Source organism: Pituophis catenifer, unplaced genomic scaffold (assembly GCF_029215685.1).
Source record: "Pituophis catenifer annectens isolate HBS135680 unplaced genomic scaffold, rPitCat1.0.hap2 SCAF_8, whole genome shotgun sequence".
NCBI lineage: Eukaryota > Metazoa > Chordata > Lepidosauria > Squamata > Colubridae > Pituophis > Pituophis catenifer.
In genome coordinates this window covers 75317806-75332130 of record NW_027256888.1, presented here as the reverse complement: position 1 = coordinate 75332130, position 14325 = coordinate 75317806, and the positions used below count along the sequence as shown (strand labels likewise).

Sequence of the window (14325 nt, the reverse complement as noted above, 5' to 3'; positions counted from 1 at the left end):
TCCCTTGGCCGCTGCGTGCCAGGATCTTTCCTTCCTGTGTACCACTCCTCTTTTATCGCCAGCAAACTCTTAATCCTTTTTAGCCCTCTTTGCATAACACAGAACATAACACAGAAGCTGTTTGACACCCCAGGTAATTTTTCCAGGACATTAATTTTAATATGAATGGAGGCATCAAATGCTCCTTTGGAAGTCATTAAAGTCCCAGCCTGAATCTGTTTATAGAAACCTGAACTCCGTGGAAGAGAAACTCTAATCAGATTGTAGCTACTGAGCTTAGGTGGATCAATTACTTTGCAGCTCAAATTGATTGCTTTTCATGGCGGACCTGAGTCTTTTGATTACATGTTTTTGAAAGTATGACATGAATAGCTTTGGACTTATTACAGCCGTGGGTATTAATCAGCACGGAGTCGACAAATCCCAGTTGCCAAGTCTGCCTCGGTAACGCACAAAACCCCTTTCAAATCATCGGGAACCTTTTCCCGCTGTCCCGTAAACTGCATGCCCTGTGAACTCTTTTTCTTTTCTTTTTTTTAAAAATTAGAATTTTAATTCGGGGATTATGGTTTTGTTTGCAGAACAACACCGTTTGGAAGCCGGACTCGTGCCAAGAGTGTGGTTGCCATGGTGACGTTGTCCTGTGCGAAGCTGCGGCGTGTAGAGACCCTCGCTGCAACTTTGAGAAGGTAAGAGAAGACAGGACAAGGGACATCCGGGTGGGAACTGAATGAGTGGGAGCAGTGGTAGTATTCTATCTGGTTCTATCCGGTTCGGGCAAACCGGTAGCGGTGATGGCGGGAGGCTCTGGCCACCCTCCTGGACGTAATCACGTCTCGTTTTTGACACTCTGCACATGCGCAGAAGGTCCTACCCATGCACGGAGGATGGTGCATTCAAACACACTCAGATTTGCGAACCGGTAGCGAAGATAAGTGAATACATACCTTCCCTGAGTGGGAGGCTCTGTGGTTGAGTCATTGTCGCTAAGCTCAGGAGAAGAGCTTCTGCTTGAGATGCCAACGGTTGCAGGTTCAGGTTGCAGGTTCAGCCTCCAAGGAGGGCTGGAAAAGATCCCAGATTGAAACTCCAGGGTGGCGGTCTCCAAATTCGGTGTTCTGCCCCAGCTACGGACCCCAAAGAACACAGCACACACAAAGTCTGTACAAACCTTAGTTTACTAATTAAGGACTACTAATGAGCTTTCTTAGTAGTTTTTCAAACGCAAATACAGTTTAAATCAGTCTTTTCTGAACAAGAGCTGTTAATTTAACTTCATTAACAGCCGACAAGAATCCAAAGAATAATAATTCAATTCTGAGGCACAGTATTTCAAATAACCGTAATCTTACTGTGGTTGGCAGAATGCCCAGAAGCAATTTGCAGGAAAACTTACAAGAGAGAAGCAAGAGCCGATCAAACGTTCTGGAATCAAGACACGAAGGAATATGAACGAAGTTGTTTCCTGCAAATTGCATCAGTCGTCATCCTTCCTTAAATAGGCTAGGGGAGTGGCCAATTAGCCCCAAGTCTTACTCTCGAGGAGACCTCCTCCTGAGGAGCCACTCCTGCCTTTTAACAGCTCTACACGCTTGTGCATTGAGAAGAGGCTCCTCCTCTTCTTCCTCTTCACTTATGGGAGCTTCTGGAGGTTCTGAAGGACCTGGCTGAATCCCCGCCTCTGGCACCACATCTTCTCCAGCCTCCTCATTGTCTAACTCGAGTACCAGCTGCACAGGCTGCTGGCGCAGCACCACATCAAGCCTCCTTGCTGTCGGAATCAGCTACTAGCTGCACAGGCCGCTGACGGGTCACAACATTCGGTGACTTGAGGACTTCCAACTCCCAGAATTCCCCAGCCAGACATGCCATGTTTGGAGACCCCCTGCTCTAGAGAGATCTTCTTGATCAGCTGGTCAGCAAGCTAGGGTCTCTCACATCTTTGAAAGTCATCATTGTAGACTTCAGCCAATCTGCCTGATAAACTGGGGTCCTTTTTTCCAGATGTCATGGATCCTAACTCTCCCAATCTTCACTCAACATACTTGGAGCATTTTAGAGGAAATGTAGTCCAGATGTTATCGGAGGGCATGAAGTTGCTTGTCCTTCATACAATCCGTACCAAACTGATATCATGATATACTGTGTTTTTCGGACTATAAAACACACCTATATTTAGAAGAGGAAAACAACAACAAAAAAAAGGTTTTGGCCTCCGCACGCCCCATTTTCGGCTCTTTTTTCGGGTCATTTTTGGGGCTTGTTTCAAGCTGTTTTCGAGGGTTTTTTTTCAAAAAAAAAAAGAGCCGAAGAAAGTCTCGAAAACAGGCTGAAAAAATATTCGAAAACGGGCCAAAAAAAGCCTCAAAAATGGGCCAAAAAAGCCTCAAAACGAGCCAAAAGAAGCCGAAAAAAATGAGCCGAAAAAGCCTCAAAAACAGGCCGAAAAAAACCTTGAAAATGGGCTGAAAAAAGTCCTGAAAATGGCCAAAAAAAGCCTAAAAAACAGGCCAAAAAAGCCTAAAAAACAGGCCAAAAAAGCCTAAAAAACAGGCCAAAAAAGCCTAAAAAATGGGCTGAAAAAAGGCCCAAAAACGGGGCCTGTGGAGGCCAAAAAACAGACGGTGGGTGGGCAGGGCTTCAGCAATATTCGGTCTATAAGACGCACAGACATTTTCACCCCCTTTTGGGAGACAAAAAAGTGCGTCTTATAGTTTGAAAAATACGTTAATCAGTAGTACGAAACAATGTTCCTCTGATTTAGGCGCAGGAATTAATGGGATAAGAGTTGGAGAGTTGTGATGGATAGGCCGTCTAGGTAGCAATTGTTACACTCGGTGGATACGTGCAGGTTTAATGTTATCTCCCAAGATTTTTTTTAAAAAGAAATTATCAGTCATGCTGGTTGGCAATGCTGGCACATGCCCTCCTAGCACATCTGAAAGGTTCCAGGTACTTATTTATTTATTTATTTTGTCGCATTTCTATGCCGCCCCACTCCCAAGGGACTCTGGGCGGCTTACAACAGAGAATAAAACAATGCAACAATATCTCATACAAAAGTTAAAAGAAGACATTAAAACATTAAAACATTAAACACATTAAGGTAGAGCTGTTCAGTATGATTTAACCAGCATGTTACCGTGTTTCCCAAAAATAAGACTGGGTTTTATATTAATTTTTACTCCAAAAGACGCATTAGGGCTTATTTTCTGGTTAGGACTTATTTTGGGGGAAATACGGCACTAAATGCATCCATCTAATTGACAATCTTAACTGGGGCTTATTTTGAGGGTAGGGCTTATATTATGAGCATCCTGAAAAATCATGCTAGGACTTATTTTCCGGTTAGGTCTTATTTTCGGGGAAACAGGGTAGGTGCACTGTCTGGATGTGACATGTAGTTGCGCTTCTTTTCCACTTTTCAGGCTTGTAGGGCAGTGGCCCACTACCGTTTGGGCACCAGGGACCGGTTCAGGGGTGGGTTCTACTTACCTTTACTACCGGTTTGCAACAGGGCCACGTGCGCGAGCTTGCTTCTGCGCAGAAGCTTCCTGATGATGTCGGGCTCGGTGGGCGGAGCCTCCCGCCAGTTTTACTAACGGTTCTATAGAACCGGTCCGAACCGGGGGCAACCCACCACTGGACCAGTTCCACGGAGAGAGGTTTTTCCGTGGACTGGGAAGGGGCGTGGTTCCACGTGCTGCCAACATCCCGTGGATGGGGATTGCTTATTTGTGCGACCAGGTTTCTGGCATGCTGTGGGCCACAGACCGGGGGTTGGGGACCCCTGTTGTAGAGGATCAGGATGTTGTAACCTAAGATCTGGAAGAAGAATCTCCTTCTTTATACCGTAATATTCCTACGATAATAGCCTCCAGTAAAAATAAGATGCTTTCTTCATTGGTTTTCCATTGCCAGGAAAAAAACACAGTTTATCCTTTCAGGCCTTTTACTACCTTCCAATTGGAATATTTGAGGCTCCAGAGAAGCTTTTCACTACTTCCCGTTAGGCATTTCTGATTTTACACGTTGCATCTTTAATTGTTCTGCTTTAAATAAAAGAAATAGAACCTGTTGAAGTTTCAGAAGGTGGCAAGGAACTACAGGAGGGTCCGTTTTGAAGGGCAGTAATATCGGTCTTTATTTTTTTTTAAAAAAAAGAAATTAATAGCAATACAAACACAAAGAACCGCTGGTCGAGAGTGCGTGATTGGTATTTGCACAATATTTAGCTGTTCAGGAGGAAATACTTCAAATATCACCCAACTCTTGTTGCCCTGAGTGTGCTGAACGAACGGAAGGGTTTTGTGAGTACGAAGGACAACTCAGAGAAGTAAGTACTATATATTTCTGGTGTTTTCTTTAACCTGCTGTGTCCCAGATGGGAACTTGCGTGGATTCCACAAACAGAGTCGTGACGGACCATGTTGGGACCATGTTCTGTGCAAGATGAAGTTGGTTGCTAGACTCTTTCATAGCCATTAGATGTTTGTTTGTTTGTTTGTTTGTTTGTTTGTTTATTTATTTATTTATTTATTGGTTTGAATTATATGCCGCCCTTCTCCGGAGACTCAGGGTGGCTTACAATGCGTTAAGCAATAGCCTTCATACTTTTGTATATACCTGCGTAATAGGGCTTTCGGGGGCCCCTAAGTGGTGTTCTTTTTATACAAAGTCATCTTATTGCCCCCACAATCCGGGTCCTCATTTTACCTACCTCGAAAGGATGGAAGGCTGAGTCAACCTTGAACCTGGTGAGATTTGAACTTGCAATAATTGCAGGCAGCTGGCAACTCAAGTGCTACTTTAACAGCACTTAGTCCACTGCGCCACCAGGCTCTTTGACAACTGAAACTGTCAAATTGAAGGCCCAGGGGACGGATCTGGCTCACAGGGTGCTGAGATCTGGCCCATGGGGCTGCCCTGGGCCAATTATCTACACAATTTTCCCATGGGAATATATATATATAATTATATAATATATATATATATATATATTCAACAATATTTGATACATACATACATACATACATACATACATACATACATACATAGGATGGATGGATGGATGGACGATGGATGGATTAGATGGAGGGAGGGAGGGAGGCAGGAAGGCAGGGAAATAGATAGATAGGTAAAGATAATAGATAGTTAGATAACAGATAGATAGATGGATGGATGGATGGATGGATGGGTGGATACATACATACATACATACATACATACATACATACATACATAGGATGGATGGATGGATGGATGGATGGGTTAGATGTAGGTAGGGAGGGAGGCAGGCAGGCAGGTAGGCAGGGAAATAGGTAGATAGGTAAAGATAATAGATAGATAGCAGATAGATAGATAGATAGATAGATAGATAGATAGATAGGAAGGAAGGATGGAAGAAACAAAGAAAGAAAAAGAAAGAAAGAAAGAGAAGAAGGAAAGAAAGAAAGAAAGAAAGAAAGAAGAAGAAAGAAAGAAAGAAAGAAAGAGAAAGAAAGATTGCAGCAAATGCCAACATTACAAATGTGGGATGTGGTTTTCTTGGCAGGCAGCCATCAAATAAAACATACGTGACTTTTTTTCCCCTGTACTTTTCCTGCTCATTTCTTTTTCTTCTGCTCTTTCCTTGAAGCCTAATGCTGAATGGGCCAGTTCGGGATGCAGGACTTGCTCTTGTGCTAACGGAGAGGTCACTTGTGCCCCCCAACGCTGCTCTGCTCTTTCTTGCGAGGACAACGAAGTGGAACATGTTGGTCCGGGAGAATGCTGTCCCAAGTGTGTAAGCAGAAGAGGTGAGAAATTGTTTTATCTGTCATTCCTGAGAGACCAGGGTCCACACCTGAAGGTCCAGTTAAACTGATTTATTGCTAAAAAACCCTATGCACAGGGATTTTTTTCCAACTAGCTGTTAGAACCTGTTTGGAGTTAGATGTTATGGCTCCGTTACCTGAGCCTGTGTCATCGGCAGGAGAGGACTCCGAGAGTGAAGGAGAGGAGTTGGCAAGGCCTCCCTCTCCAGGACTCTCCTCTCTGGCAATGCCTTCGGTGTCCGCCGAAGGGCAAGAGATTGGGCCGGGGCCAAGCACGCCCATGCAGCCACAGATGGACAGTGATGAGGGTAATGAGTCTTGGCTGGATCCTCGACAGCGTCGCAGAGATAAGAGCGCGCAACAGAAGAAAAGGTGTGCCCAAGATTAGGCTGAGTCACTGGACCACACCCCACAGGGTATAAAAAGGAGCGTGGTGGCCAGTCAAGCCTTGTGACGAACAAAGCTGAAAGCTTCCACGCCATTCTGCATTGCCGGACTTTTGCTATAGGCTTTGCTGGATTATATTTGGACTTGATTTACTGTGTAATTATTGAACATTTTACTTTGATGTACCAGAAGCGGAGAGACGTTATCTCTTCGTGAGTAATAAACTCTTGGCAGGCAGCCACTAGGTTGCTGCCAAGTTCCGTTATCATAAGGAAAAGGATTTTGTCGGCTGGTTTGGTTTTTAACTCTTGGACGTCTGTTGGTGTGTGTGCATGTGGGACGGGGACAGAACATTAGATAAGGGTCAACTGAAATCAAGGGAGGGTTGCTTTAATCTACTTGTGGCTATGTAGGGATTCTAGGCTAATCCCCCTTTTAACTCCACCCCCAGGATCTTCCACTCCTTCTTCTGCATTACCACCTGGAAAGTTAAGCAGTGTTGCTAGCTCAGCATTTGCAAATTCTACCCATGTTTGTTATTTGTTATATGCATATACAGGTAGTCCTCGACTTAGAACAGTTCGCTTAGTGACCGTTCAAAGTTAACGGCTGTTCACCACGGGCATGCAATCGAAATTCAGAAGCTTGGCAACTGACCCATATTTATGATGGAGTCCTGGGGTCGTGTGCGCTTCTGACAGGCAAAATCCATGGGACATTCGATTCGCTTAACCTTGGCAAGAAAAGTCATAAAACGGGGTGAAACTCGCGTGACTGTCTCACTTAGCAACGTAAATTTTGGGCTCAGTTGTGGCTGTAAGTCAAGGACCACCGGTAGTCCTCGGCTTAACGGCCGCAACTGAGCTGAAAATTTCTGTTGTGAAGTGAGACATTTGTTGATTGAGTTTTGCCCCGTTTTACGATCTTTCTTGCCACCGTTGTTAAGTGAATCACTGCAGGTGTTAAATTAATAATACAGTTGTTAAGTGAATCTGGCTTCTTTGACATGAGATGAGATATAAGATGAGGTAAGGTAAGAAAAATGAGATGGGATGGGATGGGAAGGGGAGAGAAGGGGAGGGGAAGAGAAGAGAATCTATTGAGAATGAATGGAGGAGAGGAGAAGAGAGGAGAGGAGAGGAGAGGAGAGGAGAGGAGAGGAGAGGAGAGGAGAGAAGAGAAGAGAAGAGAAGAGAAGAGAAGAGAAGAGAAGAGAAGAGAAGAGAAGAGAATCTATTGAGAATGGAATGGAATGGAGGAGAAGAGAGAATCTATTGAGAATGGAATGGAATGGAGGAGAGGAGGAAAGGAGAGAGAAGGGAAGGGAAGGGAAGAGAAGAGAATCTATTGAGAATGGAATGGAATGGAGGAGAGGAAAGAATCTATTGAGAATGGAATGGAATGGAGGAGAGGAGGAAAGGAGAGGGAAGAGAAGAGAAGGGAAGAGAAGAGAAGAGAAGAGAAGAGAGAGAAGAGAAGAGAAGAGAGAAGAGAAGAGAAGAGAAGAGAAGAGAATCTATTGAGAATGGAATGGAATGGAGGAGAGGAGAAGAGAGAATCTATTGAGAATGGAATGGAATGGAAGAGAGGAGGAAAGGAGAGAGAAGGGAAGGGAAGGGAAGAGAAGAGAAGAGAAGAGAAGAGAAGAGAAGAGAAGAGAAGAGAAGAGAAGAGAAGAGAAGAGAAGAGAAGAGAAGAGAAGAGAAGAGAAGAGAAGAGAAGAGAAGAGAGCCTTTATTGTCATTATTTACTGTGAGCACAGTGGCACACATTAAAAATGAAATTCTGTTGCCTGCTCTCAAAAGAAAATATGTATCTACCTGTACACTTACATTACACACATATACACATGATACACTACACACACACACACCACACCACACCATATCTCATCACATCACATATACTTATTAATCACTGTCCATTTTGAATACGTATTGGAAGGAGGAAACTTGAGAATTGACGCTACCGTATATGGAACAAAATTGTGGCTGAATCTGGATGTTCTGCTTCGGATACCCAGAGCCCCCTCCCAGACGGTAACAAGGAAAACAGGTCGTGAAGAGGATGGGTAGCGACCCAGACAATCCTGCGGACAGAAGTTTGGAAAAGGCGATCATACGACCCTGGGACACTGCAACGGTCACAAATAGGAGTTGGTTGCCAAATGTCCAAATGTGATGGAAACCAACATTCTTCAAAAGTGTGGGCAAAGCCAATACTCCTTTGTGTTATATTTACTACTGCAATTTTGGCAGAAAAGCATGGACATCTGTTCCTACGCATGATTCTTCCAAAGTGATGAAATATGCATCATTGTTTGATGATGCAAACTCCAACCGTTGATTCTTGCATAATAATGTTGCACACGTGTGCTTAAGCCGCAGCGTTTTTACGCTTGTACCAGTGGTGGGTTCCTCCCGGTCTCGCCGAGCTGGTAGCAGTGACGATATGACGTCACCGAACCGGTTCTGCCCCCACCCCCTGTTTTTCTTACTTTTATTTAGTCCCACCCCCAATCTATTGCTGTCTCCTGAATCCCAGCTGATAGGCTATAAGGAAAAAAACTGTTTAAACTCTTGCCGCAGGGCTTTAAAGGGCCGCCCTACAGCTGATCAGTGTTAAAAGACAGTGTGCTGGTAGACCGGTGCCTCCAAAAACAAATGAATAGACCGGTGCCTGCAAAAATAAATGGGCAGACCAGTGCCTCCAAAAACAAATGAGTAGACAAGTGCCTGCAAAAATAAATGAGTAGACAAGTTCCTGCAAAAATAAATGAGTAGACTGGTGCCTGCAAAAATAAATGGGTAGACCAGTGCCTGCAAAAATAAATGAGTAGACCAGTGCCTGCAAAAATAAATGGGTAGACCAGTGCCTGCAAAAACAAATGAGTAGACCAGTGCCTCCAAAAATAAATGAGTAGACCAGTGCCTGCAAAAATAAATGGGCAGACCAGTGCCTCCAAAAACAAATGAGTAGACCAGTGCCTCCAAAAATAAATGAGTAGACCAGTGCCTGCAAAAACAAATGAATAGACCGGTGCCTGCAAAAATAAATGGGTAGACCAGTGCCTGCAAAAATAAATGAGTAGACCAGTGCCTGCAAAAATAAATGGGTAGACCAGTGCCTGCAAAAATAAATGAGTAGACCGGTGCCTGCAAAAATAAATGGGTAGACCAGTGCCTCCAAAAACAAATGAGTAGACCGGTACAGCTCTGCAAGCAGTTAAAAGCCTGGTAAACCATACCTCTGCTAAATCCTAAAGAATTGTCACATGACCATCAAGCCACGCCCACAAAATAAGCCACGCCCACAGAACCGGTAGTAAAAAAAGTTAGAACCCACCCCTGGCTTGTACCATTACATGCCCCAGAAGTACATTCTTTTCTTAGAGGGACTGCAAAAATATTGTTGAAATGCTTGACTGGATATTGCACATGAAATATTAATATTGCTTTATAAAGCCTTGGTAAGACAACGCTTAGAATAGAGCATCCAGTTTTGGTCATCATATTATTAAAAAAAGATGTAGAGACTCTGGAAAGAATGCAGAAAAGAACAATAAAGATGATTAGAGGACTGGTGGCTAAAGCAGTTTCAGGAATTGGGTTTGTCTTGTTTAGTGAAAAGAAGGACCGGGGCAGGGGTGAAATGCTCCCAGTTCGGACCGGATCGCCCGATCCGGTAGTGATGGCGGCGGGTGGTTCGGAGAACCGGTAGCAAAAATGCCCCCCCACCCCTGCCCAGCTGAGCCGCGCGATCATCAGAGGCTTTTTTTTTTACTTTTAAAAGCATTTTTTTCGTCGGAAGAGGTGGTAGAAAAAATACTTTTAAAAGTAAAAAAAAAAGCCTCTGATGATCGCGCGGCTCAGCTGGGATCATCAGAAGCTTTTCAAAGCATTTTTTTCTGCAACCTCTTGGCCGAAGAGGTGGTAGAAAAAATGCTTTGAAAAGTCTCTGACGATCCCAGCCGAGTTGCCTGATCGGCAGAGGCTTTTCAAAGCATTAGAAAAAATGCTTTGAAAAGTTAAAAAAAAACCCAAAAATTGGCCACGCCCACCCAGTCACATTACACCCCCCACCAAGCTACGCCCACAGAACCGGTAGTAACAAATTTTACATTTCACCCCTGACCAGGGGTGACATGATAGCAGTGTTCCAATATTTGAGGGGCTGCCCCAAAGAAGAGGGAGTCAAGCTACTATCCAAAGCACCTGAAGGCAAATCAAGAAGCAATGGATGGAAACTAACCAAGGAGAGAAGCAACCTGGAACTAAGGAGAAACAATGAGGACAATTAACCAGTGCCTTTAGAAGTTGTGGGTGCTCCATCACTGGAGGTTTTTAAGAAGAGGTTGGACAGCCATTTGTCAGCATTCTGATGCTGCCATAAAAAGATGAGGCTTGACTTTTCACCTATTTATTTTCTCTGTAGATAATATCCCCTAGTAGATGGGATGGGGGGGGGACATTCCTGTGGGGTGAGGTCAGAAGCTGGGGAGACTGACTTGGAAGATGGCCAATGAGAAGATGAGAATTGGGGAACAGAAAGGGAAGGGTTTGGGGGTCAGAAAGTTAGTATCGGCTACGACGAAGTTGGGGCCAGATCTATCGTACTCAATAAATGGAATATTTCAGCAAAGATTAATTGTTTGGGAGTGCAATTTATTTGAGATGACATCGAAACCTGACACCATTGTCTAAAATGATATAAAGCAGGGGTGTCAAACTTGGTTTCATTGAGGGCCTCATCAGGGTTGTGTTTGACCTCGGGGGGGGGGGAGCTGGAGTGGGTGTGGCCAGGGTGGATGTGGCCAGCTTGACGTCACTCATATCAGGGGCGCCTGTGGCGGCCTGAGCACTCTGCCAGCAAAAATGGGCTCCTGTTGTGGCCCACCAGCGGCCAGCGGAGCCGGTGGCAGACTCAGACAGTGAGGAGGTTGGGGAGGAACATGGGCCAGTCCTGGAGTCTGGGAAAGGCTCTGATGAGTGCTCTGCGTCGGAGGCAGAGATGGGGCCAGGGCTATCCCACAGTTATCAGCTGCCTTCGAAGCTGGATATCAGTGGGGCAGAAGAACAGCTGGAGCCTGTTCCTGTTGTGGCTCCATTGCCTGAGCCTGGGCTATCGACAGATGCAGACTCTGAGAGTGAGGGAGAGGAATTGGCAATGCCTCCCTCTCCAGGACCCTCCTCTCTGGCAATGCCTCCGGAGGACACCGAAGGCCAAGAGATAGGCCCAGAGCCAAGCACATCCTCACAGCCACAGGTGGACAGCGATGAAGGAGATAAGTGCTGGCTGGACCCTCACCAGAGGCGTAGGGAGAAGCGTGCGCAGCAGAGGGGAAGGTGTGCCAGAGATTAGCTGAGTCACTGGACCACACCCCACAGGGTATAAATGTGGGTGTGGTGGCCGGTTCAGTTTGTGACGAGCAAAAACTAGAAATAATCCATAATCTCTGCGTTACTGGACTTCTGCCTGCCTTGTCGGACTGCATTTGGACTAATCCTTGTATTGCTGAAACTTTGCCTGCTTTATCAGAATGCTTGCAATCTAATCTTTGTTTTGTGTGAGTAAAGTCTGAATTGGCAGCTAGTCATTGGGTTGCTGCCAGCTTTATCTTCAAAGACTTTGTCGTGTGGCTTATTAACTCCGGGCCGTCTGTGAGGGTGCGTATGTGGGATGGGGACAGAACAGTTCCCGATGCGCGCATGCGCAGAGCTGCCAGGAGAAGGGAACAGCTAAGGAACAAGGGCCGACTCGGGAGAAAAGACACAGGTGGATGGTGAATGGCCCTTCCCATATGGAATAAAGAGGAGCGAAAGGGGAGGGAAGTTTGCAGGAGACAATTAGTTCAATTCATTAGGGTGAAGATGTGTTCCTGACTTCTTGCCAAGGAATTGTTGCTCCAGTGTAGCGTTTGGAAGATATCGGCTTGGCAACTCTCCAAGCCTGATAAAGGTCTGTAGTTGTGCAATCTCAGGAAAGACTGTTTATTTATTTTATTTATTTATTTATTTATTTTATTCGGCTTATATGCCGCCCTATCTCCCAATGGACTCAGGGCGGCTCACACTAATAAAAACACAAGCCACAATACAAAATAAATTCTAAAATCTAAAAAATTTAAAATTTAACCCTTAAAACCCCATCAGTCCAGGTCAAGGGATTTGAAAAGCCAAGTTTTTAATTCACGGCGGAAGGTTTGTTGGGACTTTGCTGGAGAGGAATTTCCTTTTAACCTAAATAAAAGAGATTTGATCCGGATGAGGAGTCTGCTTCATGCTCTTGGGAAGGCTAGGTCAGAACAGCTCCCGGGCTCCATTTTTGACTGCGACTGCCTCCTGCAATCCCCTGCCAGTGAAAACAGAGCTCGGAAGGACCCGTGTGCGGACTTCCCGAGCTCCGTTTTCACCGCCAGGGGTACCGCGGGCCAGTCCTTCACCGTTTCCAGGGCGGCCCCACGGGCCAGATCTAAACATCCTGGTGGCCGGATCCGGCCCCCGGGCCTTGAGTTTGACACCCCTGGTATAGAGGTTGGACTAGAAGATCTCCAAGGCCCCTTCCAACTCTGTTATTCTGTTATCTGTTATATGTCTTTGTAATATTTATTTATTTATTATTTGGACTTACATGCCGCCCTATCTCCGAAAAGACTGAGGGCGGCTCACAACAATAAAACACACAAAGTTCATTTTTTAAAAAAAAATACCCAATAAAACTATAAAAACCATTAAAATCCCCTCTAAAACCCCTTCAGTCCAAGCCGGCCAGGCGGAATAGCCATGTTTTAAGGCCACGGCGGAAAGAGCGAAGGTCAGGGGCCACCCGGAGCCCCAGGGGGAGCTGATTCCACAGGGTAGGTGCGCCCACAGAGAAGGCCCGCTCCCTAGGGGTCGCCAGCCGACATTGTCTGGCCGACGGCACCCCAAGGAGGCCCTCCCTGTGGAAACGCACCGGGCGATGGGGAACTGTCGCTGGCTGCAGATGGTCCGCCAAATACCCCGGGCCTAAGCCATGTAGGGCTTTATAGGTGATTACCAGCACCTTGAATCTCACCCGGAGGGCAACCGGTAGCCAATGCAGGTCCCGCAGGAGGGGTGTAACATGAGAGTGTCCCATCACTACCCGCGCGGGCCGCATTCTGCGCCAGCTGAAGCCTCAATATACATGTACCTCAAACCTAGACCCAATTTGGCTGTCTTTATTGTCTTTTAGACTCCTGTTCTTTCGACGGCGAAATAATCCCGAACAAGAAGGAATGGCGGCTGAGCCCGTGTGCCAAATGCGTCTGTCGGGATGGCTCTCTGCGGTGCTTCACCATTTTTTGCCCACCTGCATTCTGTAATGCGGTAAGATCTATTATGCATGCTGTCAACTTCTTTGCATTTTATTCCTTTTTTTAAAGCTGTAATTAGATGATTTATCGATGCATCCTCTCGTGAGAAACTGCTGCCTGACAAAAGATTGGCCTTCCCGAAAATATAAATTAAAACGGGATTACAGACCTGGCCCTATTTCCCGTTTCCTCTACGTTGCAGTTATGGAGAGATGCAATAAAAGGAGGGAGGGGGCTCCCCTCTTCTGCTTGGCCGAAGAATTCCTCTGTTTGAACAGCTGCGTTCCCTAGGAGGGGAGGAGGTACTTCCCTCGCTCTGATTTGGCTTGATGATGTCATTAGGATGCTCAGCTGCTCAGTTGCATTGCCATAGAAATACGAATTCGTGGCTTGTGATCCTGGCAATTGACTCATAGCTTTCTTGCTTGCCTGTAATGGTCATACATTCCAGACATCACTTCCAGCTCCTCCTCTTCCTCCTCCTCTTCTCCCCCTCTATTCTCCCTCTGCCCCTTCTCCTCCCCCCCTCTTCTCCCCCTCTACCGCTCTCCTTCCTGTCCCCTTCCCCTCCTTTTCCACCTTCTCTTTTCCTCCTCTCTCCTCCTCCTCCTCTACCCTCTTCTCTGACTCTACCCTTCCACTTCCACTTCCTCTCCTCCTCCTCCTCCCTCCTCTTCCTTCCCCTCCTCCCTCCCTCCTCCTCCCCTCTTCTCCCCCCTCCCTTCCCCATTCCCCTCTTCTTCCCTCCTCCCTCCTCCTTCCACTCTTCCCTCCTCCCTTCCTCCT

The 14325-nt window shown here is 46.0% G+C and overlaps 1 protein-coding gene across 1 annotated transcript in view; it reads left to right on the top strand.

Moving 5' to 3' along the window:
- The first annotated feature begins 364 nt into the window (after window positions 1–364).
- The window catches only part of FRAS1 (Fraser extracellular matrix complex subunit 1), a 294939-nt gene continuing 280978 nt past the window's right edge, over window positions 365–14325 (top strand). The window contains exons 1-5 of the mRNA XM_070949170.1: window positions 365–444; window positions 548–689; window positions 4244–4336; window positions 5639–5798; window positions 13419–13552. Coding sequence (XP_070805271.1) covers window positions 365–444; window positions 548–689; window positions 4244–4336; window positions 5639–5798; window positions 13419–13552 — 609 coding nt within the window. The remainder of the gene's footprint in view (window positions 445–547; window positions 690–4243; window positions 4337–5638; window positions 5799–13418; window positions 13553–14325) is intronic.